Source organism: Mustela nivalis (assembly GCF_964662115.1).
Source record: "Mustela nivalis genome assembly, chromosome: 13".
In the NCBI taxonomy this organism is placed as follows: domain Eukaryota; kingdom Metazoa; phylum Chordata; class Mammalia; order Carnivora; family Mustelidae; genus Mustela; species Mustela nivalis.
Genome location: NC_139032.1, coordinates 29,451,553 through 29,476,173, shown reverse-complemented (window position 1 = coordinate 29,476,173; position 24,621 = coordinate 29,451,553). Strand labels below are relative to the sequence as shown.

At 37.0% G+C, this 24,621-nt stretch overlaps 1 protein-coding gene across 4 annotated transcripts in view; it reads left to right on the top strand.

Annotated features, from left to right (window-relative positions):
- Window positions 1-24,621, top strand: part of FANCC (FA complementation group C) — a 283,427-nt gene that overhangs the window by 175,227 nt on the left and 83,579 nt on the right. For all 4 annotated transcript variants that reach the window (XM_082697226.1, XM_082697227.1, XM_082697228.1 and 1 more), the window contains 2 exons: window positions 8,788-8,901; window positions 9,869-9,933. In XM_082697226.1, the coding sequence (XP_082553352.1) occupies window positions 8,788-8,901; window positions 9,869-9,933 (179 nt within the window). The remainder of the gene's footprint in view (window positions 1-8,787; window positions 8,902-9,868; window positions 9,934-24,621) is intronic.

The window sequence follows — 24,621 nt, the reverse complement described above, 5'->3', positions numbered from 1 at the left end:
AGAGCACTGCTGGTCCAGTTTGCTTTATAGAGGGCAACTTTTCTTCTTTTTTGGTGAAGTAATATGTTTAGGCAGTGCTTATATATTGGTCTGTATTCTAGATGGTGTTTGTTGTCAAGGGAAATGATGATTTAAGATTGTGTTTAAGAAAATTAGCCAGTTTTCACTATAGTATCTAATTTAGGAAAATATAATTCACTTTCAGGGATTTAATTGGAAATTTTAACATTAAGTGTAACAAACAGGATAATAACAAAAATGTTTTGCTAGATGTTTATATAAAATGCCATGAGAATATGAAAAAAGAAGTGACTAATGCAGTATTTGGGCACAGGTCTTTTATATGGTAAATGAACCTGGCCAATATTTGAAATGGCATCAGTTCTGTTGGCCAGCAACTGAATAGACTGGATGCTTTTGTACAAGCTTAAGAGAAGATTAAACACATGCTATACCTCAAGGATTAAATTTTTTGGTCAAAAATAAATAAATAAGATTGAATTAGTAAAAGCTTTGTTTTACCATTCAAGTTTGCAGGAAAAAGTTTTTAAAATGTGTACCTATGTGTTACAGTTTTTATTCAAGGATAGTCAAGACAGATTTGTGATTTTCCAGTGCCCCTTTCAGCAGAGATGGTCCCTGCTGCTGTTTCTCCTTGTCCCTTCTAGGTGCTCTCATCCTGTGGTACTTGTAGATTGTCACAAACTTAGTAGCCCCAAAGCAGCATATTATTCAGTGAAACTACATTCACAGTGGTGTGCCAGGTTCCAGTCAGTGTTACCAAATTAAGTAAACCCCTTTGAAGTTAAAGCACTTAAGCAATGTCATGTTTTTTTCCATTCTTCTGTGGGTATTTTATGGGCTGAAACTTAGGAAAGCAAATTGTAAAAAGGAAAATTTATCATTTTCTACTGTAACGAGGTCACAGAGGGATCCTGCAGTAATTATATTGTTCAGTAACTATAAATGAGCAATCCATTCTATTTATTTTTATTCTGCAAGTGTTTATTGAATGCCTAGTGTCTGCAAAGCAGAGGGCTAGTTAACAGTTGCTCTAGGGAGTATGAAGGTAGAAAGATCCTTTCTTGGGGAGCCTGTGGCTAATGAGTAGAGGAGGAAAAGGATAACTACGGTGTGAGGCAGAACTTGGTAGGCACTGTCAAAGACATACAGATAGGATACCATGGAGATTTCAGGAGAATCTGATCTCATCCTCCGAGGAACTGGATCGGGAGTCTTGGAGAAAGAAGATTTTGAAGGATGTGTAATTTTGGCAGTCAGAAATGTGTGGAGGTTGTGGGTTTTCTTAGGAGAAAAAAATGGTCCAGAGGTGGGAACGTGAGGACAGCAGGGCTGGCCAAATTGCAGGGATTCAAGGACCAGGAAAGAGAAGTTTGACCAGGTGGGCTGAGCAACCCCCTCCCCAGGGCAAGGCTGGGAGGGGGTGGCGGCAGGGCTATGCTTTGGCATGCAGCAAAGGCTGAGAGCGGGAGGAGTGACAGGAGCATTTCCCCAGGAGTCTCTCCCCTGCCTACTATGGCCCCTTTCACTCTACTTCTCTCTGCTCCTTCCCTAGTGGTTTTCTCTGTCTGTCCCATCACACAGCCTCTCTTTCTCTCTTTCCCTGCCTCCTTCCCCTCACTCTTTCTGTCCGAACCCAGCTGTCAGAATCAGCTCAGAAGTCATCATCTCTGGGAGCATTCTGAAACCCTACAGTTGGAATTAATCATTATTTCCTCTGTTCCCACAGTGATTTTCTTACCCCGTTGTTATAGCACACACTGCATTCTGTCTTATGTTATGGCTGTTTCCATCTCCATCTCCCTTCCTTGGGCAGTAGGGACTTCTCATCCCAACCACTTAATAGCATGGCTTAAATATACATCACATTCAGTGTTTTGTTGAATGAATAAAGGATCCTTGTTTACAAACAGTTTTTATTTATATATAAAGAGCTAGATGCAGTAGAGACCAAAGTGTTGGAAATTCTAAAAGACTTAATGATGAGATGAAGAAATTGTTTGGAGAAGCATGAAATATGTGCTCTGTCTCAGTTCAAGAAGATTGACCACAGTTTGGCTCTCCTAGCCTGAGCAGAAACCACAGTCCTTCTTCCACAAGCCAACCCTGTGCCAAACCACAGCCTCATTGCTTCAAGTTTCCTAACCCGCCTGTAAATGTGCTGCCTGTTACAAGATGGAGCAGACATAGTGAGGTGAGGACAGAAGAGAACACCTGAAAACAAGGGCAGTGGATTTTCCTCTAATTTATTTAAAATTTCTCTCCTTATGAAACGTCACCTTCATGGTATAAGCAGTTTTAAAATGGCTTTTCAAACATTAGCAGTTCTTAAAACTCCTGCATGAACCAAAATTGGGCTTCACATGTTTTGTACACCGCTGTGTTTGTTCCTACACCCTCCACCCTTAAGGATTTTAGATCGCAAGTCAGGGGGATGTATTTGCATGTTTTCTCTATGTCCTTCAAGTCGAAACCTGCATGTTTACATTCACATCCTTTTTGTGGATGCTGATTTCTGTATTCAGAAACGCTGTTCATTAGTAAAACGAGAGGACTGAGAGAATTTCCAAGATTGCTCTGTCAGTATTTACAAAATAATCAATTAGCATATTCCAGTAGGAATGAATTTTTGTCCAAGAGTCGGGTGCCCGCAGAATCTTTAATGGTTTTCTGTTTAGACTATTAGCCACTAGGTGGCAGTAAAAAGAATTCTTAGCAAGGAGAAGTGCTTATCAAATTTTAAGTTTACTTTAAAAGAGATATTTTAAAGTCTAGGGTTTGAGGTATCTGTTCTGAAGTTACGTGACCATATCCAGCCTCAGTATGCTGTTTCTGAGGATCTATGCTTATTTTACCAGGGATAAAACTCTTGTGGCCCTCCATAGCAATTCTTACTAGGGAATTATGGGAAAAAACAGACATAAGTTAAAGCATGTAATTTTGTTTTACAAAACATTTTCTGTGATAAAAAGTAAGCCATAAAGAGTCTTATGCTGAAAACCAATCAGATTTGCATTGTTATGACAAAAAACTATTCCTGTTGCCTCATGTAGAGTGGATATAGGGAGGTTCCTTATGTAAGTTTTGACCATAGAGTAAGTAACCACCTTTGGTAATTGTGAAAACTTTGGAAATACAGATAGTTGAAAGAAGAAATTTTTAATCACTGCTAGAAAAAAAAATCTGTATTAACTATTTGTTTTATTTCTTCTCAGCACTGTTTTTCCATACACAATTAAAATCACGTTGAACATACAATTTACTTGCTTTTTAAATTAATGTTACATAATCTTTTTCTGTGTGATTAAATATCTTTTTCAACACTGTTGCATAGACTATGATGAATTCAACCAATCCAGTGTTGTGTGGGGTACTTGGGTTGCTTCTAGTTTTTCACTGTTATAAGTAATTCTGCTGTGAACCTAAAACTTTCATTAAGATATATTCTTGGAAATTAAATTACTGAGTAAAAGGATATGAACCGTAATGCTTTGGCTATATATATCATCAAGTGACTTCCCAGAAAGGCTTTACAGATTTGTACTCCAGCAGGGACAAAGTGCCCCTCTCACCACATCCTTGCCAACACTGAGTAGTATAGTTAGGGGGTTTTCTTTGTCTGTTTTTGTTTTTTAAACAGGAGGTGGGGCAGGGAACTAATACTTACAGCATTTGAGTTTTTAAAAATCAGTTTCTGACCATATCATTTTAGGAATTTAGGCCAGGACAGGTCTGCCAATTAAGTTGTTTTCATTTTTCCAAGACCTTAAATGTTATAGTCAGCTTACATAATGCAAGCATTGTGAATACCATTAAGGGAACTGTTTATGGCTATTTTAAACATTACTCAGGAAGTATTCACAATCCCTAGTCGCACCCTCTGAATCTACTGAATGTCCTAGGTTTTTTTTTTTCCTTTTTTTCTTTTTCTCTTTTCTTTTCTTTTCCTTTCTTTTCTTTTCATCTTTCTTTCTTTCTTTTTTTTTTTTTTTTTAACTTTCATTGGCTCAGCTGCCAAAGTAACTCACGTACTTTTAGGAAACCAGCCTCCATGCATTGGTCCAAGGCCCAGGATGTGAGTGCTTCTGGGAGGCACTGGATTTATAGGGAAAAGCCTTGGCAGGTTTTTCCTTAAGATCTACAGTCTTAACCTATCTCTGTTACAGCCTTGAAATTGGTTTCCTTCTATTGTACATACACTATTACTTTTTATACCAACTAAGCTTGTAGTATTTTGTGCTTTAATTCTTTAAGGGTCAATCATGTGAATTATGACAGCAGCCACCTGTTTATAGGTGGTTTAATTGAAACTTGCTTAATTAAATTTTATTAAAAACTTGATTTATGGGACTTTAAGTGAGATACCATACTTAGAGAACTTAGCAAAGTATTTCACACATGGAAAGCATTCCATAAATCTTAGTTGTCTTAATTGTTAGAATCCCCTCAAGAAGTGGCTTTTAACCAGGTCTGGAGGAACAGTCATGGCAGAGGGACTAGAACATCCTAAAGTCCTTAGGGGCCAAAGAGCCTGTAGCCCTGTGTGGCTCCGAATAAGCTAGTGAGGGAAAGTCAGCCCTAGAGGGGTGCTTAGCTTTGGGAATAAGCTTAGGCTTTACCTGGAGACTAATTAAGAGCTAAAGGGTAATAAGTCCAGCAATCAATCACTTTTACATTGTTATGTTAGAAAATGATTCTAGGGATGCCAGGGTGGCTCAGTTGGTTAAGCGGCTGCCTTTGGCTCAGGTCATGATCTCAGGATCCTGGGATCAAGTCCCACATCAGGCTGCCTACTTGGTGGGGAGCCTGCTTCTCTTTCTGCCTCTGCCTGCCACTCTACCTTCTTGTGTTCTCTCTTTCTCTGACAAATAAATAAAATCTTTTAAAAACCCAAAAAAACTGTAAGTTAACCAAAAAAAATAAAAAAGAAAACTATTCCATCCACCCATGGAGAGTGGTTACAGGGAAGTTCCTTACAAGGTTTGGCCATAAAATAAGTAACCAGCCTTGGGCGCGTTATTTAAGCTAAGTGTGTTTTAGTTTCCTCATCTCCAACACAGATTTAATAATATACTCATAGCATAAACTGTGAGTTGTTATTTGTCATATGAACAGCTCTTAGTGCTTTAAATGTTTGTTAAATAGAATGCTGAAAGTCTGATGGCAGAAAGTTAAGCACTTCCGGTACTGCCATCCCTCGGTCTAGCTTACCTCCACCATTGAAAACCCAGACTGCCCCCAGCTCTGAGTTCTTGGCCCAGCCTCTTTCCAAACCAAGTCCAGCTTTCTCCCTCCCTGTGTCGGGTCTGGTTTGGGTGCCTCCACATAGATGTGCCTGGCCTGACTGGCCTTTTCTTCATTGGAGCACCTGCATGGCACTTCACATAGTCAGGCCCCAGTTTCCACTTACATGATGTAGGCTTCCTGCTGGGGTGAGCTATGCAGAACTCACTTGTACACACCGCTCCTCAAAGGAGGAGAAACACTCACATCCTGGGCCTTTGAGTTTTTAAAAGATTTTATTTGTCACACTGGCTGTAATTTACCTCCCCTGGCTTTGCCAGTAAGCCTGACCATGACTGCTTACTCTCAGCCAGATTGCACTTGATGGTTGAAACCAATTGGGCTGTCCTCCGTTCCTGTTTGCTTTCTGTTTTTTAAAGGACAGCTTTGAACTGAAAGAAAAAGACAAATAATATGCAAATGGCTTCCATCCAGCCTTTTCTTTTTCACTCTGGTAAAAAGCCTCTTAAGTATTTTATTTATTCATTTATTTTATTTTTAAAGATTTTATTAATTTGAGAGAGAGCAGAAGATGAGAGCAGAGGGAGAAGCAGGCTCCCTGCTGAGCAGGGGTCTGATGTGGGGCTTGATGTGGGCATCAATCTAGGATCCTGGGATCATGACCTGAACTGAAGACAGACATTAACCAATGAGCCATCCAGATGCCCTGATCTCTTAAGTATTTTATACCTTATAAGAAGTTTACTTTTAACCATTTATATATCTGTTTTTCTCCCCCATCAGTGACTTGTATTTGTAAAGTCATGTGATAGATGTTGTTGTTGGGTTTTTAAAATATCATCAGTATCTTTTGCTAAGTAGTTAGTAATTTATCAAAGGCACTTTAACTTGCTATAAGTTTTTTTTTTTTTTTTAGAGAGATTTTATTTATTTATTTGACAGAGATCACAAGTAGGCAGAAAGGCAGGCAGAGAGGAAGGGAAGCAGGCTCCCCGCTGAGCTGAGAGCCCTATGTGGGGCTCGATCCCATGATCTGGGATCATGACCTGAGTCAAAGGCAGGGGCTTTAACCCACTGAGCCATCCAGGCGCCCCTAACTTGCTGTAAATTTTTCCAGTTTGAAAATATTAAATGGGATTGCCTGCAGGGACAGCAGTTTTTAACCTGCATGACTTAGTAGTGTTGCCTGGAGTCCTGTTTTAAGAATCATGAGGCAAGTCTGAGCTCACAGGGAGAAAGTACCTGGTCTACAAGAAAGGGTGCATACCAAATCAGGCTAGAATTCTCCCTGGAAGGAAGGACGGCTATAGAACTGGTAGGGAAAAGGAGAGATGGCACAGAAGGCCTCCTTGGTGTTTCTAATGCTTGTTAAATGTGATGATGGGTGAAATTTGTCATATTATTTTGTGTCTTTTTGAGTATGTAAAACAGTTCATGATAAAATTGAAATGATACCATTGACCCTGGGCATTACTGGTAAGTTTGTTGTCCTGGCTTGGTGGGGCCTACCCTTGACTGAGGTAATAACATCCTCTTTCCCTGGATTCAATGGTCCTCCAAGTATTTGTGGACCAAGTGTGTGGACTCATACATTTAGATGCACATAGTTTATTTTATGTCATAATGTGTACTTATAAAATGTAGTGCAGGACTTAAAAAAGAATAAAATGGCTTTTTCCCTGTAAATATACTAAAAACCATGGGGTTGTACACTTTAAAGAGTAAATTTTATAGTATATGAATTGTATCTCAGTAAAGCTGCTGTTGAAAAATAGTTCCAAATACAACACTTTTTCAAAAAGTAATTTTTTTTCTATTATAGTAATATTACACATATACACATAGGAAACTGGAAAATGTATTGAAATAGAAAAAATATATATACTCATAATAGCACCACCTCAGAGACTGTTAACATTTGGTGATAGTTTCTTCCAATATTTTTCATTTCCATGTATGGATTATTTTTTATATTGATGAGATTGTTGCTGTGTATTAACATTTGTATCTTCCTTTCTTCATTTGACATTGTAATATAACCATTTAAAATACTCTCATGAAATCTTTATAAACATTTTAATGGTTTACAATGAAGGCTTTATAAATTAATCAGTTCCTGCTGTTAGACATTTTTCACTATGAGAAATAACATTGTAGTGAACATCTCTGAATATAATCCCCATCATCATATTTGGATTTATTTCCTTAAACATGTGCCAGATACATGAAAAGTTATGAATGCTTTTAAAAACCTTTAATATGTATTTTCAAATTGCTCTCTATAAGGCAAGCTTTTACTAACCTATAAGGCACCTTTGTTCAGGTTATAACCCCTGGGCAGACTAGCCCTGGCAATCCAAGCTTGGGGTGGGTAGGGAGCCGTGTTACATGCACTCAGACTCTCTGGGGGTGCCTCGGTGTGGTTCAGAGCAGCAGGACGTAGGGATACCCATTTATATTTCAGTGGCTCACACAGAGTACCTGTTTCAGAGAACCCAGATTAGCATTCAGTATTTAGGTCTGTAAAAATCTTTAATTCAGTAAGTGAAAAATAGTATGTTGATGTTTAAATTCACCCTTAGAGTTTATGAGGGTGAACATTTAGAGGTTGTTTCTTGCACATTTGTATTTCCTTTTATGAATTATCTGTTCATACTCATTTTTATGTTCTTAGTGCTATATTTTGCACATTATTTATGATCTGTTATTTGTTAGTAATATTCTTCCTAGATTGTGCTTGTTTTAGTTTCTGAAAGCACAAGGTTTTATTTCTGGTTAGAACAACCAATAATTTGCTCTCTTGATTCTCAGTTTACAAAGTTCTTCCCCATTCAGATGCCTGAAAAATACTTGTGTTTTCTTCTTATTACTTCATTTTTACATTGATCTCTTTACATTGATGTTTAACATTTCTAATTTTTTTTTCAAATAGCATTCCTGTGTAACACCATTTATTGCATCAGCTTTGCCTAGTAGTTTGTGGTCTGTTTCTTGTCATGTGTTAAATTATTATAGCTACTTTGATAAAAATATTTTGCTGAGTTTAAAAACAATAAATATCACATTCTTTATTTTTAATAAGATTTTATTTATTTATTTGTCAGCACAAACAGTGGGAGCGGCAGAGGGAGAAGCAGACCTCTCTGCTGAGCAAGGAGCCTGAAGCGGGACTCGATCCCAGGGCCCCGGTATCATGACATGAGTCAAGGCAGATGGCTTAACCAACTGAGCCACCCCAAGCACCCCATGATCACAATCTTTATATGGTTAAAGCACTGTTCATTCATGATATATTTTTGCTTCACTGTTAATAATTGTTTAAATTGACCTATTTGTAATGTGATAATTTTAATGGCGACTTATTCTTTATACCATGAATCCATGTGAACTGGGTATTTGAACAAATTACGATTAATCATTTTACAGAGATGAGTGCATTTACGGATGACCTAGACTGCAGGCGTTATAGGTAACAGGCACTTGCACTCACTTTTGATAACTTTGTCTGTTTATGGTTTTCAGGGGTTGTTATCTCATATACTTTCAGCATTCAGATTTGATACTAAAGAAGTTGGTCTTTTTACTCAAGGTCTTGAATTTACACCTGCAGATTACTATCCTGGTTTGCTTAAAAATGTGAGTATTTTTAATTTATTAGTATTGAAATTTTTGTTGCTTAATGTACCAGGGCAAAAAAGGGTAAGAAATACCTCACTCTTCCAGGAAAGATGTTTAACTTTTCTCTGTTTATCTCTTCTTACCTTGGGTGGACTTACAGCCATGTAAGGAAGAAGTGTGAGACGGGAGATTATGAGAAAAACGAAGGAAACCAGGAGAGGTTATTCTAAATCAACCAACCCCTCTTTTCTCTCAACAGATCTCATTTATTCTTTCAAAGATTTTTGGGAGAAGAGATTTCCTTAGCCAGTATAAACACACCCTTTTACTGTTGGACAAATTTTGTATTTAAGATAACCTTAAGGAATTTTACATTAAAGCAAAAAATTCAATGTTGTAAATAGTAATATATATTACAATGTAATTTATATTGTATAGTAATATATATTACAAAGTAATATACATTACAATGTTATAAATAGTAATATATATTCACATCTTAGTATTATAGTTTTGTTTTCTTCTGCCTTGAACTTTGGCCAAATTCAAGAAATTTTAATTTATGATCTTCTAAATACTGTTACAAGATTTTTAATGTTTGTTAACTGTTCTGGTCATTTAGAAATTTTATACATAAATAGCATTTTAAAAAATTACTAGAACTAAATTAGGAAGGAAAAAATAAGTTAATTTCAATGTGGTTTTATTTTTAACAAGTTTGATTTTCTTAGGAAATTAATGATCTGTCTATTGTTTATTTTCTTAAATTGGAATGTGGAATAACAGACATTAAAAATAAAATCCAAGTTATTAGTAAATGGACTTGGCACTGCTTTCTTTTCATTTTGACAAAGTAAAACAAGGAGAGGACGGGGAGGGCAGGGGAGGGAATCTCAACGGAAATATCACTCACACCAAGAAAAACAGAACTGATGTAATCCTGTTTCGCAGTATGAGTTAACCTGCAGATGATTTTGTTTTACAGATGGTTTTATCATTAGTGTCTGAACTCCGAGAGAATCATCTTAATGGATTTAACACTCAAAGGCGGTAGGTGTTAAACTAAACATCCCCTTCTCAAGTTTCAAAATGTATCAGTCTGGTTATGAGAGAAAAATTTTATAATTCTTTGGAAATGCATGTTCATAGTTAGAGTTATATTCTGTGTGGAGAGATTATTTATACATGGCAAATTGGTGAGTTTTATGAAACTTTTTTTAATCACTGTTCTTTCAACTTTTAGAGGGCAGTAAATCATGCAGTATTTCTTGTGACCCTACATTTACAGTAGAGAACACAAAGGAAAGGCTCAGCTCAGAGTGTGTACACACTCTGTGTCTTAAAAATACACACACACAAACAGTATTTACAAGGCAACAGATATTTGATGTGGACATATGACATATTTTAAGAAACATAATACTCCAAAATCTAGACTAAACAAATAGATTCAGACAAATTAAAAGGCAATCAATCACATTACAAAATATTCTTCACTCTGAGAGAATTCAAAGCGTCTTCATTGGTGAGCATTTCAATTTTTTTTTTAGATTGTATTTATTCATTTGAGAGAGTGGGAGCATGAACAAGGAGAGGGGCAGAGGCAGAGGGAAAAGCAGAAGCCCTGCTGAGAGCAGGGAACCTGATGTGGGTTCTCCATCCCAAGGCTCTAGGATCATGACCTGAGCCGAAGGCAGACACTTAACCGGCTGAGCCACCCAGGTGCCCTGGTGAGCATTTCATTTTTAACAAATTATTAACAAGAGAGTCTGGGGATGAGGGACTTTTATCCTTGTTTTTTGCTTTTTGTTTGTTTTTATAAAGCTGTTGTTAATTAAAGCTCTATCAGAAATGGCCTTTGCTCTCAGCCTATATGATCCTTATCATCTGAACTTTAAAGTAAACTATAAACTCTTAAGCAAAAACACTGGAGAAAATCTTTATTTATTGATTTGGCAGTGATTTTTTTTGGATATGACACCATAAGCACAAGCAGCAAAGGAAAAGTAGATAAATTAGACTTCATTAAAATTATGAATTTTTATGAGTTATACTATCAAAGCAAAAAGACAGCCCATTGACTGAGTGAAGACATTTGGAAGTCATGTATCCAATAAGGATTTAACTCGCTTAACTCAACAACAACAAAATATTCAGTTCAAAAATGGGCCATAAGAGTTGTTTATACATGTCTCCAAAGATGATATGCAGCTGGCTAGTAAGCACATGAAACAGCGTCCAGCACCAACAATTATTAGAGAAATACAAATCAGAAACACAGTGGAATACCACATTACATATATCAGCATGACGTCTAATTTAAAAAACAAGCAAAATGGAAAATAATAAATGTTGGCAAGTAAGTTAAGAAAGTAGAACTTGTGCATTGTTGGTAGGAATGTAACAAACTATGGAAATGATTCCTGAAAGGATAGTCTTGCTGGTGGGAGTGTTAAATGGTACAGCCACTGTGGAAAAGTTTGGCAGTTCCTCAAAAAATTAAACATAGAATTACCATAAGACCCAGCTCCTGGGTATATATTCGGAAGAATTGAAAACAGGGATTTGAACAGATATCTGAACACCAACGTACATAGCAGCATTATTCACAATAGCCAAGAGGTAGCAACACTCCCAAGTTCCCATTAGCAAAACGTGGAGTCGATAAAATGTGGATAAACATAATACAGTAAAATATTGTTCAGCCATAAAAAGGAATACAAATTTTTTATATGCAAGAACATGGATGGACCTTGAAAATATCAAGCTTAGTGAAATAAGTCAGACACAGAAGGGCAAATAATGTAGGATATCACTTGTATGAAGTACCTAGAAGAGGAAAACTCAATAGAGATAGAAAGAATAGAGTTTATCAGGGGCTAGAGCGAATGGGGTTACTGTTTAATGGTTCCATATGTTTGGTTAGGGCTTAGGGATAATGAAGAGCCTTGGGTATAGATTGTGGTGATGGGTACACAGTATGTGAATGCCTTTAATGCTACTAAATGGTCACCAAGTACAAAAGATTAAAAAAATAAAAATTATGTATGTTTTACCACAGTTTAAAAAAAGCAAAGAAAAAAAACAAACATGATACCAACTGTACACTCTCTCAAATGACTAAAGCACTTACATCAACATGTGTTAGAGAAGATACGGAACCACTGGATCTCTCATCTGCTCTCTGTGAAAATGTGACTTGGGATCACCACTTTGGTAAACAATGTAGTAGTTTATTGTGAAGTTAAAAACACACTTACCATATGATCCATCAACTCCATTCTGAGTATTTACTCACAATAAATGAAAACATAGGTAGTCATAAATATTTCTATACAAATATTCACAGTTGCTCAATTTTGTAATAGTTCAAAACCAGAAATGATCCAAAGGACCACCTTAACTGGATGGATAAACAAATAAGTATTGTCTGTTACCACCATTTAAAAAATGAAAAGACAAACTATGAGCATATATTTTCAGATTATGTATCTGATAAAGGGCTCCTACCCAGAATATATAAAAAACTCATTAATAAGACAAATAACCCATGTATAAAGAATTCAGTAACAAGACCACCCAGTTAAAAAAGTGGGTAAAAGATTGGAAAAGGTCATCAAAAAATATATACAAATGGCTGATAAGCACATGAACACTTGTATACAGATGTTCGTAGAAGCATTATTCACAAAAAAACAAAAAGTGGAAGCAACCCAAATAACCATCAGCTCACGAATGGATAAACAAAATATCTTATGTCCATACCTTAGAATACTGTATCTCACTAAGAAAGGAACAGTCTACTGATTCATGTTGCAATGTGTGTGAACCTCAAAAACATTATGCTTAGTGAAAGAAGCCAGTCACAGAAGACCGTATATTATATGATTCCATTTTTATAATGTACATAATAGGTAAATCTATAGAGAGAGTAAATTAGCTGTTGCCAGGAGCTAAATGTAGGAACAGGGATTTGCTGCAAATGAAGATCTTGAAATGATAGAAGTGTCCTAAGTGGATCATTAGTCCAACTTAGTAATTTATTAAGAATCTTTAATTGAACATTTCAAATAGGTACATTTTATGGGATATAAATTATACCCAAAAAGTAATGAGAAGAGTCCCTGGGAAGGCAAGGAAAGCGTTTACAATAATTTATTTACATGCCAGGTAGAGACTTCAGTTTTGCCTTGAGATGAATGTTGAATAATAGAATTAGAACTTTATTAAAATGGACTTAAAACATCAGTAGGATACAATGTATATGTACACCCTTTACCAACATCCTGAACTATGTCAAACTAATGATTTTTTTAAAACTTAACTGAGAAGAAACAACAGCAAAACAAAAATGCTATTAACAAGTGGAGAACATTAGCCAGAGAATTGGAAGATATTTGCAACCTATAAAACAGACGATTAGTATGGGAAGTATAGAAATGCCTCCTGCAAATCAATCATAAAGAGGCAAACAACACTCCAGTATAGAAATGGGCAAGAAATATAAGTAAGTTATTACTAAAAAAGGAAAACAATAAATAACATTTTTAAAAATTCAAGAGTGATGTCAGCAGTACAGTAGAATAGGAAGCCCCAGTCCTTGTTTCCATACAGAAACACTGACTTAGCAATGGTGTATGACCCAAAGAACCTTTATGAGAACTCCAGAAACCAATTAAGATGCTATAATACCCAGGCAAACTCAAAGTTAAAAACAACCATATTGAAATGGGTAAGAAAGCCATTTCATATCAACCACAGTATCCCTTCTCCTAAACTGGCTCAGTATTGTGGGATTGGGAGGAAAATTCTAGCTTATAGTTTCTCCTTTGAGGGGGAAAGAAAAGAATGGAATATGTTCAGTGTTCCTGCTTTGGGGAGGTCACCTGAGGGACTAGTGTCTCACTTGCCTGACTCTGACCACTGATGGGGAACCAGCAGACTTTCAGTGCCTGGGGACTGAGGAACATTAGAGAGTCCTCAGCTGCTTCTTGCAGCACCAGGAAACTGAGTGCTGCGGATGGAGGTAGGTTCAGGGAGAAAACACCCAGCTCCCAGCTAATGTCTAGATGGGGCAGGGGGTGAGAAAAAAGAGTGGAATGTTTATCTAATTTTCCAGCTTCTGAAGGGGCTACTTTAGGGATTCACTTCAGTCTCCCATGACTTGAAGCAATAACAGAACCAGCATACTTTGGAGGTCAGAAGTCTGCAGAGAACCAAAGAGCTAATGGCTTATTGTAGCACCAGAGAACCTGCAGTACCAAAGACAAACACCAGAGGGAGGAAGAGATTGCCAACTCCTGAAAAACTGGCAAGCTCTCTGGGAAATTGTATAAACAATCCCAGAGAAGACACATCCCCATAAAAGATTCAGAGGACCCCCAGATTCTCTCATTAGGTTGAATTGTGAGAGTCTTCTCCTGTAAAAAGGAAGTCCATAAAGCCTGGAAGAAGTGGCTATTTCTTTGACTGCAGAAAACGCAACAAAAAAATAATGCACACAAAGAAACAAAGGAACACCATCAAGTGCACCAGTTATATGTATTGCAGTTGTCACAGAAATGAGAAAAAGACAGCTTATCAAATCTAAGGAAGGAACTAGACATCTTAATTCAAGAAGCTCAAATAACTTCCAACTAGAATAAATCCAAAAGGATCTACAGCAAGACATGTTACAATCAAACTGTTAAGAGGTAGAGAATGTTGACAGCCAGAAAAATCACAAAAAAAGAACACACGGAATATAACACCTACAAGGAAGTTCTCCAGATTATCAGCAGAAACATTAAGGCCAGAAGGGAACAAGATGACATATTCAGAAGTGCTTAAAAAAACACAACAACAACAACAACAACAAAAAACCCTGCCAACCAAGATTATTATATTCTGCAAAATATCCTTCAAAACTGAAGGGGAAATTAAGACCTTCCCAAATAAACAAAAGCTGAGGGAGTTCATCACCACTTGACCAGCCTTACAAGAATTGTTAAAGGGAGTTTTTCAAGTTGAAACCAGAGGACTTTAGGCAGGAACACAAGAGCATACTGAAATATAAAACTCTCTGGTAAAAGTAAATATATAAACAAATGTAAAATCCTGTAATACTATAATGGTGATACATAAATTACTCTTAAATCTGGTAAAATTTAGACGATAAAAGCAGAAGAAAGAACTATAACCACAGAATTATGTTAATGGGGCCACCTGGGTGGCTCAGTCACTTAAGCATCTGCCTTCGGATCAGGTTATGATCCCAGGGTCCTGTGGTTGAGCCCCATGTGGGGCTCCCTGCTCAGCTGGGAGCCTGCTTTTCTTTCTCCCTGTGCCTTCCCCCACCCCACTCTTGCAGGTGTGCTTGTACACTCTCTCTCAAATAAGTAAATAAAATCGTTTAAAAAATTGTGTTAATGCGTATAAAACAAAGAGATATAATAACATGAAACATGAGGAGGAGATAAAAAGGAGTAAAGTTTTGTGTGTAACTGAAGTTATCAGTTTAAAATAGATTGTTGTAACTATAAGATATTTTATGTAATCTCCATGGTAAAGACAAAAAAAAAAAAAACTATAGGAGTTACACATAGGAAAATGAGAAGGGAATCAAAGCATATCACTACAAAAAAGAAAAAAAAATCAACGAAACACAAAGGAAGGCAGCAAGAGAGGAAAAACGAACAAAATAACCACAAGACATGTAAAGAAAACAATGAAATGGCAAAACTAAGTTGCTCTGTATCAGCAGTTACTTTAAATGTAAAAGGATTAAACTCTCCAATCAAAAGATGTTGAATGGCTGAATAGATTTTTTAAAAAGAAAAGGTCCAACTATGTGCTGCCTACAAAAGATTCATTTTAGATGTAAGGATGTATAGAAGCTTAAAGGGAAAGGATGGAAGAAGATAGCCAATGCAAATTTTAACCACAAAAGAACAGCAATGGCTTTACTTCTGTAGAATATGTTAAATCAAAAATTGTTGTAAGAGAGAAAGACCTTGTATAATGGTAAACTGTTCACGTCACCAGGAAGATACAGCAGTTTATAAATGTCTCTGCACCTAATAGCAGAGCATTGAAATATATGAAGCAAACATTGACAAGATTGAAGGGAGAAATTGAAAGTAGCACAATAATCATAGGAGATTTTAATACCCTACTCTCAATAATGTGCAGATCAACCAGACCAAAGATCAATAAGGAAACAGGATTTGAAAAACAGAACAACTGAACCATATAGATCCATACAGAACACTCTGTACAATAACAGCAAAATATTCTTCTCAAGCACATGCAGAACATTCTCCAGGATAGGTCACATGTTAAGCCACAAAACAAGTCCTAAGAAATATAAGGTTGAAATTATACCAAGTGTTTCTTTCAACCACAAAGGTATGAAATTAGGAATTTTTAAAAAATTCATAAATATGTACAAATTATACAAACATTCTTGAACAACCAGTGAGTCAAAAAAGAAATCACAAGGGAAATGAGAAAATATGTTGAGGGCCGCCTGGGTGGCACACTAGTTAAACGTCTGCCTTTGGCTCACGTCAGGATCCCAGGATCCCAGGGTACTGGGATCCAATGCTGCATTGGGTTGCCTGCTCAGTGGGAGGTCTGCTTCCCCCTCTCCCACTTCACCTGCTTATGTTCCCTCTCCTGCTGTGTTTCTCTCTCTCTCAAATAAATAAATCATTATTTGAGAGAAAGAGTGAAAGAGAGCAGGAGAGGGGAGAGGGTCAGAGGGAGAAGCAGACTTCCCACGGAGCTGAGAGCCTGATGTGGGACTCGATCCCGGTACTCTGGGATCATGACCTGAGCCAAAGGCAGTCACCCAACCAACTGAGCCACCCAGGTGCCCAAATAAATAAAATCCATTAAAAACAAAAAAAGAAAATATGTTGAGAAAATTGAAAATGAAAACATAGTGTACCAAAAAGAATAGGATGAGAGAAAACTAGTACTAAGAGGAAAGTATGTAGCAGTAAATACCTTCTTTTAAAAAGATCTGAAATCAGCAACCTAATTTTATACCTCAGGGAATTAGAAAAAGAACAAAGTAAACCCAAAGATAGCAAAAGGAATGAAATAATAAAGATTACAACAGAAATAAACTAAGGAGAGAATAGAAAAAAAATTTTTTTTAGAAGATCAAGAAAATTGACAAACCCTTAACTAGACTAAGAAAATCAGTGAGAAGATTCAACAAATACCAGAAATGAAAGAGAAGACATTACAACTGGTGGCACAGAAATAAAAAGAATAAGAGACTATGGAGGAGCAGTTAAGATTGCAGAGGAGTAGGGAACCCTAAGTTCATCTGGTCATTGGAATTAGCTAGATAGTTTTCATATTGTTCTGAACACCTGCAAAATCAATTGGACGTCTGAGAAAAGAATGTTGCAATTCTGCAAATAGAAAAACAACTGCTTTGGGGCGCCTGGGTGGCTCAGTGGGTTAAGCCTCTGCCTTAGGCTCAGGTCACGAGATCAGCGTCCAGGGATCGAGCCCCGCATCGGGCTTTCTGCTCAGCAGAGAGCCTGCTTCCTCCTTTCTCTCTGCCTGATCTCTCTCTCTGTGTCAAATAAATAAAATAAAAATCTGTAAAAGAAAAAAAAAGAAAGAAAGAAAAGAAAAACACTGCTTTTTGGAAGGTAGAAGTAGTGGAGACTTGAATCCAGGGTGATTTTTCGGAGGATAAGGTGGAGGAGAGGGAACCAGTTTAAGGAGGCCACTGCAAAGTATTATAAGTAGTGGAACACAAAATCAGAACTTCTAGAAGTCTGCTACAGTCAGGGAGACCGGCTTAAAGGTGCTCAGGTAGTGAAGTGGGGCAGAATCCCAGGTGGGACAGCATAGTCTCAGGATCGCTGGTGTTAGAAGAATGGGGGTGCCTGAGGGCAGCAGAGTTCCCAGGCATTGGAATGGGGAAGCTGGCTGAAAACAGCAAATCTAGGTGCCAGCTTTCTGCTCTTTGTTGCCATAAACTGCCAACCTTTGCAGGGTCCTCCAGCCACTCCCCTGGCAAGGGCCCAGCAAGGGCAGAAGCGTAGGGAGACTACTCCCCTCCGTCCTGGAGGAGGAACAGCATGGGTCTGTGCTGCAGGAGTACATAAAATTTGGAGACTTGAAACTCAGAACTTGCCCGAGATAAAAATGCTCAGTCACAGGCTGGGTGAACACAGAGTTCTGACAGAAACCAGGGAGACAAGAGTGATTGACTACGTTTCTGTGAGGGCTCACTGAAAACTAGAGGCTGAGAACTTTCAGCTCCAGGAGTAAAGAGTGGGGCACCACCATATTCATCCTGCCTATCTGTGATGAAAGCCCTCAGGGAGCAAAACAGTGCAACCTTATGTAATCTGGAGCTGCTTATGCTGAGCAGGGCCCCCTGGCAAGAGAGAGCTATTTCTACCAGGGCAAGAGCACCTGAAAATTAGCCCAACAGGCCCCTTCCTCAGAAGACCAGCAGGAACAAGTGGCTGCACCCTTTACTCATCATAGAGAACTGCAAAGCTTTGGCTCTTGGAGAAAACATAGGTTTTTTAATTCTTTAGTCTTTCAGGATTTTGTTGTTGTTGTTTAGCTATTTTATTTTTTCAATTCTTTTTTTTACTTTTTATTTATAAACATATATATATATGGTGTGTGTGTGTGTGTATATGTTATATATATAATTTTTGGCTTCCTTTCATTGTATCTTATTTTTGTGTGTATATATATAAGTTTCTCTTTCTTTCCTATTTTGGGATCTAGTTTCTTTTAACAGACCAAAATACACCCAGGATCTAGTTTTTTGTTTTATTTCTTATTTGATTTTTTTTTCTTGTTTTATTTTTTGTTTTCTTCTGCTTTTTTCTTTTTCTGTGGTTTTTATTGTTGTCTTTTCTCTCTCTTTGTTCTGTTCTTTTCTGGACAAAATGATAAGGCAGAGAAGTTTACCCCAAAGGAAAGAACAGGAGGTAGTACTCACTGCCAGGAATTTAATCAATATGGGTATAAGTAAGATGTCTGAACTAGAATTTAAAACAGTGATTATAAAGATACTAGCTGGGCTTGAAAAAAGCATAGAAGAAGCGAGAGAATCCCTTACTGAAGAAATAAAGGAACTGAAATCTAGTCAGACTGAAATTAAAAATGCTATTACTGAGATGCAGTCCCAAATGGAGACCCTAAAGGTGAGGATAAATGATACAGAAGATAAAATGATGAAAAATAAGGAAGCTGAAAAGAAGAGACAAAGACAACTATTGGATCAGGAAGGGAGACTTTGAGAACTCAGCAATTCCATAAAGTGAAATAATACCCAGATAACAGGGGTTCTAAGATGGAGAGAGGGAAAGAAGGGCAGAAGGGTTATTTGAACAAATTACAGCTGAGAACTATATTTATATCTGAGAATCCCCAGATTAGGGAAGGAAACAGGCATTCGAGTACAGGATGCAGAGAGGACCCCCCCCCAAATCAATAAATATAGGACAATAAGTCAACATATAATAGTGAAACTTGCAGATTTCAAAGATTAAAGAGAAAATTCTGAAAGCAGCTCTGGACAAGAGGTCCTTAACCTATAAGGGTGGACACATAAGGTTGGCAGCAGATCTGTCTGCAGAGACCTGACAGGCCAGAAAGGACTGGTATGATATATTCAATGTGCTAAATGGCAAAAATATGCAGCCAAGAATACTTTATCCAGCAAGGCTGTCATTCAGAACAGAAGGAGAGATAGTTTCCAGGATAAACAAAAATTAAAGGAATTTATAAACACTTAAACCAGCCCTGTAAGAAATACTAAAGGGGATTCTTTGAAAGAAGAGTCCAAAAGTAGCAAAGACCAGAAAGTAACAGAGACAACAGACAGAAACAGTAATGTCACAGGTAGTACAGTGGCACTAAATTCGTATCTTTTACTAGTTACTCTGATTGTAAATGGGCTAAATGCCCCAATCAAAAGATATAGGGTATTTGATTGGATTTAGAAAAACTAAAAAACAGAAACAAAAAAATAAGACTCATCCATATGCTGTCTACAAGAGACTCATTTTAGGCCCAAAGACACCTCTACATGGAAAGTGAGGAGTTGGAGAATTATTTATCATGCCAATGAACATCAAAAGAAAGCCCGAGTAGTTATCCTGATATTAGACAAACTAGATTTTAAACCAAAGAGTATAATAAGAGATGAAGGAGGACACTATGTCATAATAAAAGAATCTATTCAACAAGGAGAGCTAATAATCATAAATATTTATGCCCCTAAAATGGGAACAGCCAAATAAATAAACCAGTCAACTAACAAAGTTAAAGAAACTAATCGATAATAAATCAGTAACAGTAGGGGACTTGAACACCCTATTCACAGCAATGGACAGGTCATCAAAGCAGAAGATCAACAAGGAAACAAGGGCTTTGAATGACAACACTGGATCAGATGGACTTTACAGTAGGAATAGAGCATTTCATCCTAAAGCAGCAGAATACACATTCTTCTGGAGTGCACATGGAATATTCTCCTGAATAGATTACATAATGGGTCACATTCAGGTCTCCACTGGTACAAAAAGATTGAGATTATACATTATGCATATTTTCAGATGACAGTACTTTAAAACTTGACCTTGATCATAAGAAAAATTTTGGAAGGACCGCGAATACATGCAGGTTAAGGAGCATCCTACTAGATAATTAATGGGTCAACCAAGAAATTAAAGAAGAACTTAAAAAAATACATGGAAGCAAATGAAAATGAAAACAACAGTTCAGAACCTTTGGGATGCAGCAAAGGTGATCCTAAGAGTGAAGTTTATTGGAAACAATCCTTTCTGAAGAAGAAAAATCTCAAAAGCACAACCTAACCTTATACCTAAAGGAGCTGGAAAAAGAACAGCAAATTAAGCCTAAATCTAGCAGGAGAAGAGAAATAATAAATATTAGAGCAGAAATCAATTATATAGAAATCAGAGAAACAAAAGAACAGACCAAAGAAACTAGTAGCTGATTCCTTGAAAGAATAAGATTGATAACCCCTAGCCAGACTTATAAAAAAGAACAGGGAAAGGACCCAAATAAATAAAATCATGAATGAAAGAGGGGATATTACAACCAACATGTAAGAAATACAAATATATGAAAATATTATGGGGGCGCCTGGGTGGCTCAGTGGGTTAAGGTGCTGCCTTCAGCTCAGGTCATGATCTCAGGGTCCTGGGATCGAGCCCCACATCGGGCTTTTTGCTCAGCAGGGAGTCTGCTTCTCTCTCTGCCTGCCTCTCTGCCTACTTGTGATCTTTCTCTGACAGATAAATAAATAAAATGTTTTTTTAAAAAAGAATGTTATTAACAATTAACAAATTAGGCAGTCTGTAAGAAATGGATGTATTCTTACATATGAGCATATAAACTACCAAAACTGAAACAGGAAGAAGTAGAAAACCTGAACAGACCCATAACCAGCAAAGAAATTGAATCACTAATTAAAAATCTTCCAAAAACCAAGAGTCTAGAGGTCAGATGGCATCCCAGGGGAATTCTACCAGTCATTTAAAGAAGAGTTAATACCTATTCTTCTGAAGCTGTTTCAAAAAAAAAGGAAATGGAAGGAAAACTTCCAAAGTTGTTCTATGAGTCCACCGTTACCTTGATCCCAAAACCAAAAAAAAAAAACCAAAAAACCAAAAAAAAAAAAAAAATCCATCCAAAAGGAGCATTATAGACCAATATCCCTGAAGAACATGGATCCAGAAATTCTCAACAAGATACTAGCTAATGTGATCCAACAGTACATTAAAAGGATTATTCACCACAACCAAATGGGTTTTATTCCTGGGCTACAAGGGTGGCTCAACATTCACAAATCAATCAACATGATATACCATATTAATAAAAGAAAGGACGGCAACTATATGTTTCTCTCAATAGATGCAGAAAAAGCATTTGACAAAATACAGCATCCTTTCTTTATAAAAACTCTACAGTATAGGGCTAGAGGGAACATATCTCAGTTTCATGAAAGCCATAAATGAAAAGCCCACAGCAAATAGCATCCTCAGTGGGGAAAAACAGACCTTTCCTCCTAAGGTCAGAGAAGGGGTGTCCACTCTCACCACTTTTGTTTGAGTCCTAGCCTCAGCAATCACACAGTAAAAATAAATAACAGGTATCCAAATTGGCAAAGAAGAAATCAAACTTACTTTCTTCACAGACAACATGTTATTCTATGTAGAAAACCCTAAAGCCTCCATCCAGAGATTGATAGAACTGATAAAGGAATTCAGCAAAGTCACAAGATATAAAATCAATACCCAGAAATCAGTTGCAGTTTTATACAATAACAATGAGGCAGAAGAAAGAGAAATCAAGGAATCGATCCCATTGTATAATGGCACATAAGATACCTAGGAATAAACCTAGCCAAAGATGTGAAGGATCTGTACTCTGAAAACTATAGAACACTTACAAAAGAAATTGAGGAAGACACAAAAGAAATGCTCATGGATTAGAAGAATAAATATTGTTAAAATGTTATGTTACCTAGAGCAGTCTACACTTCCAGAGCATCCCTATCAAACAAAATAACATCAATATTTTTCACAGAGCTGGCAAAAAGAATTCTAAAATTTGTGTGGAAGCAGAAAAGACCTCACATAACCAAAGTAATGTTGAAAAAGAAAATCAGAACTGGAACCATCACAATTCTGGGCTTGAAGCAGTATTACAAAGCTGTAATCTTCCAAACAGTATGGTACTGACCCAAAAACACACACGTAATTCAGTGAAACAGAGTAGGAAACCCGGAAGTGGATCCTCAAATCTATGGTCAGCTAATCTTCAACAAAGTAGGTAAGAATATCCAATGGATAAAAGACAGTTTCTTCAACAAATTGTGTTGGGAAAACTGCATAGCCACGTGCAGAAGAATGAAACCAGACCACTTTCTTAATGCCACACACAAAAATAAATTCAAAATAGATGAAAGACCTAAATGCGAAGTAGGAATCCATCAAATTCCTAGAGGAATTTTTGACCTAGGTTACAGCAGCTTCTTGCCAGACCATTTCCAAAAGCAAGAGAAACAAAAGCAAAAATCAACAATTGGGACTTCATGACAGCAGAAGAAACAGTTAACAAAACTAATAGGCAACCTACTGAATGTGAGAAGATATTTGCCAGTGTCTTGTCAGGTAAAGTCTTGTATACCAAATCTATAAAAAATTAAACTCAACACCCACAAAACAAAAAATCTAGTCAAGAAATGGGCAGAAGAGGTGAACAGACATTTCTTCACAGAAGACATACATACAAATGGCCAACAGATACATGGAGAAATGCTAAACATCACTTGACATCAGGGAAATACACATCAGTACCAAAATGACCTCACACCAGTCAGAATGGCTAAATCTAACAAGTCAGGAAACACCAGATGTTAGCAGGGATGCAGAGAAAGGGAAACTGTCATACGCTTTTGGTGGGAATGCAAATTGGTGCATCCACTCTGGAAAAGAGTATGGAAGTTCCTCAAAAAGTTAAAAATAGAGGGCGCCTGGGTGGCTCAGTGGGTTAAAGCCTCTTCCTTCAGCTCAGGTCATGATCCCAGGATCCTGGGATGGAGCCCCGCATTGGGCTCTCTGCTCAGCAGGGAGCCTGCCTCCCCTCTCCTCTCTCTGCCTGCCTCTCTGCCTACTTGTGATCTCTGTCAGGTAAATAAATAAATAAATCCTAAAATAAAAAAATTAAAAATAGAATTACCCTATGATCCACCAATTGCACTACTAGGTATTTATGCAAAGGATACAAACATAGTGATGTGAAGTGATGCATGCACTCCAGTATTTATAATAGCAATGTTCACAATAGCCAAACTATGGAAAGAGCCCAGATGTCCATTGACAGAAGAATTTATATATAAAGAATATATATATATATATACATATATATATATATATTTAGATAGATAGATAGATATAGATATACACATACATACATACAGTGGAATATTAGTTATCAAAAAGACTTGCCATTTGCAACAATGTGGATAGAACTAGAGGACATTATGCTAAACGAGATAAGTCAGGAGCACAAATGCCATATGATTTCATTCATATGTGGAATTTAAGAAACAACAGATGAGCATAGGGGAAAGGAAAAAATTAAAATGAGACAAAACAAAGGGAGGAAATCGTAAGAGACTTAATTATAGGAGACACACTGAGAGCTGCTGCAGGGGAGGTGGGTGGGCAAATAGGAAATTGGATAATGGACATTAAGGAGGGCACTTGAGGTAATGCTCACTGAGTATTGTATGCAACTGATGAATTGCTAAATTCTACCTCTGAATCTAAGAATACAATATATGTTAATTAAATTGAATTTAAATAAGAAATTTTTAAAAAGAATGAGACTACTATGAACAATTATATTGTAACAAATTGGATAACCTAGAAGAGATGGTTATTTTTTTTTTTATAAACATACAACCTACTAAGAGTGGATCATAAATTTTTTAAAATCTGAACAAATCTATACAGGAAGGAGACTAAATCACTAATCAAATACTTTCCAACAAAGAAAAGCCCAGGACCAGATGGTTTCGCTAGAGTATTCTACCAAATATTTAAAGAATTAACACCAGTCCTTCTCAAACTCTAAGTAACGGAAGAGGAGGGGTACATTTCAAAACTCATTTTATGAGGCCAGCATTACCATGAAACCAGAGGCAGATAAAGATAGTAGAAGAAAACT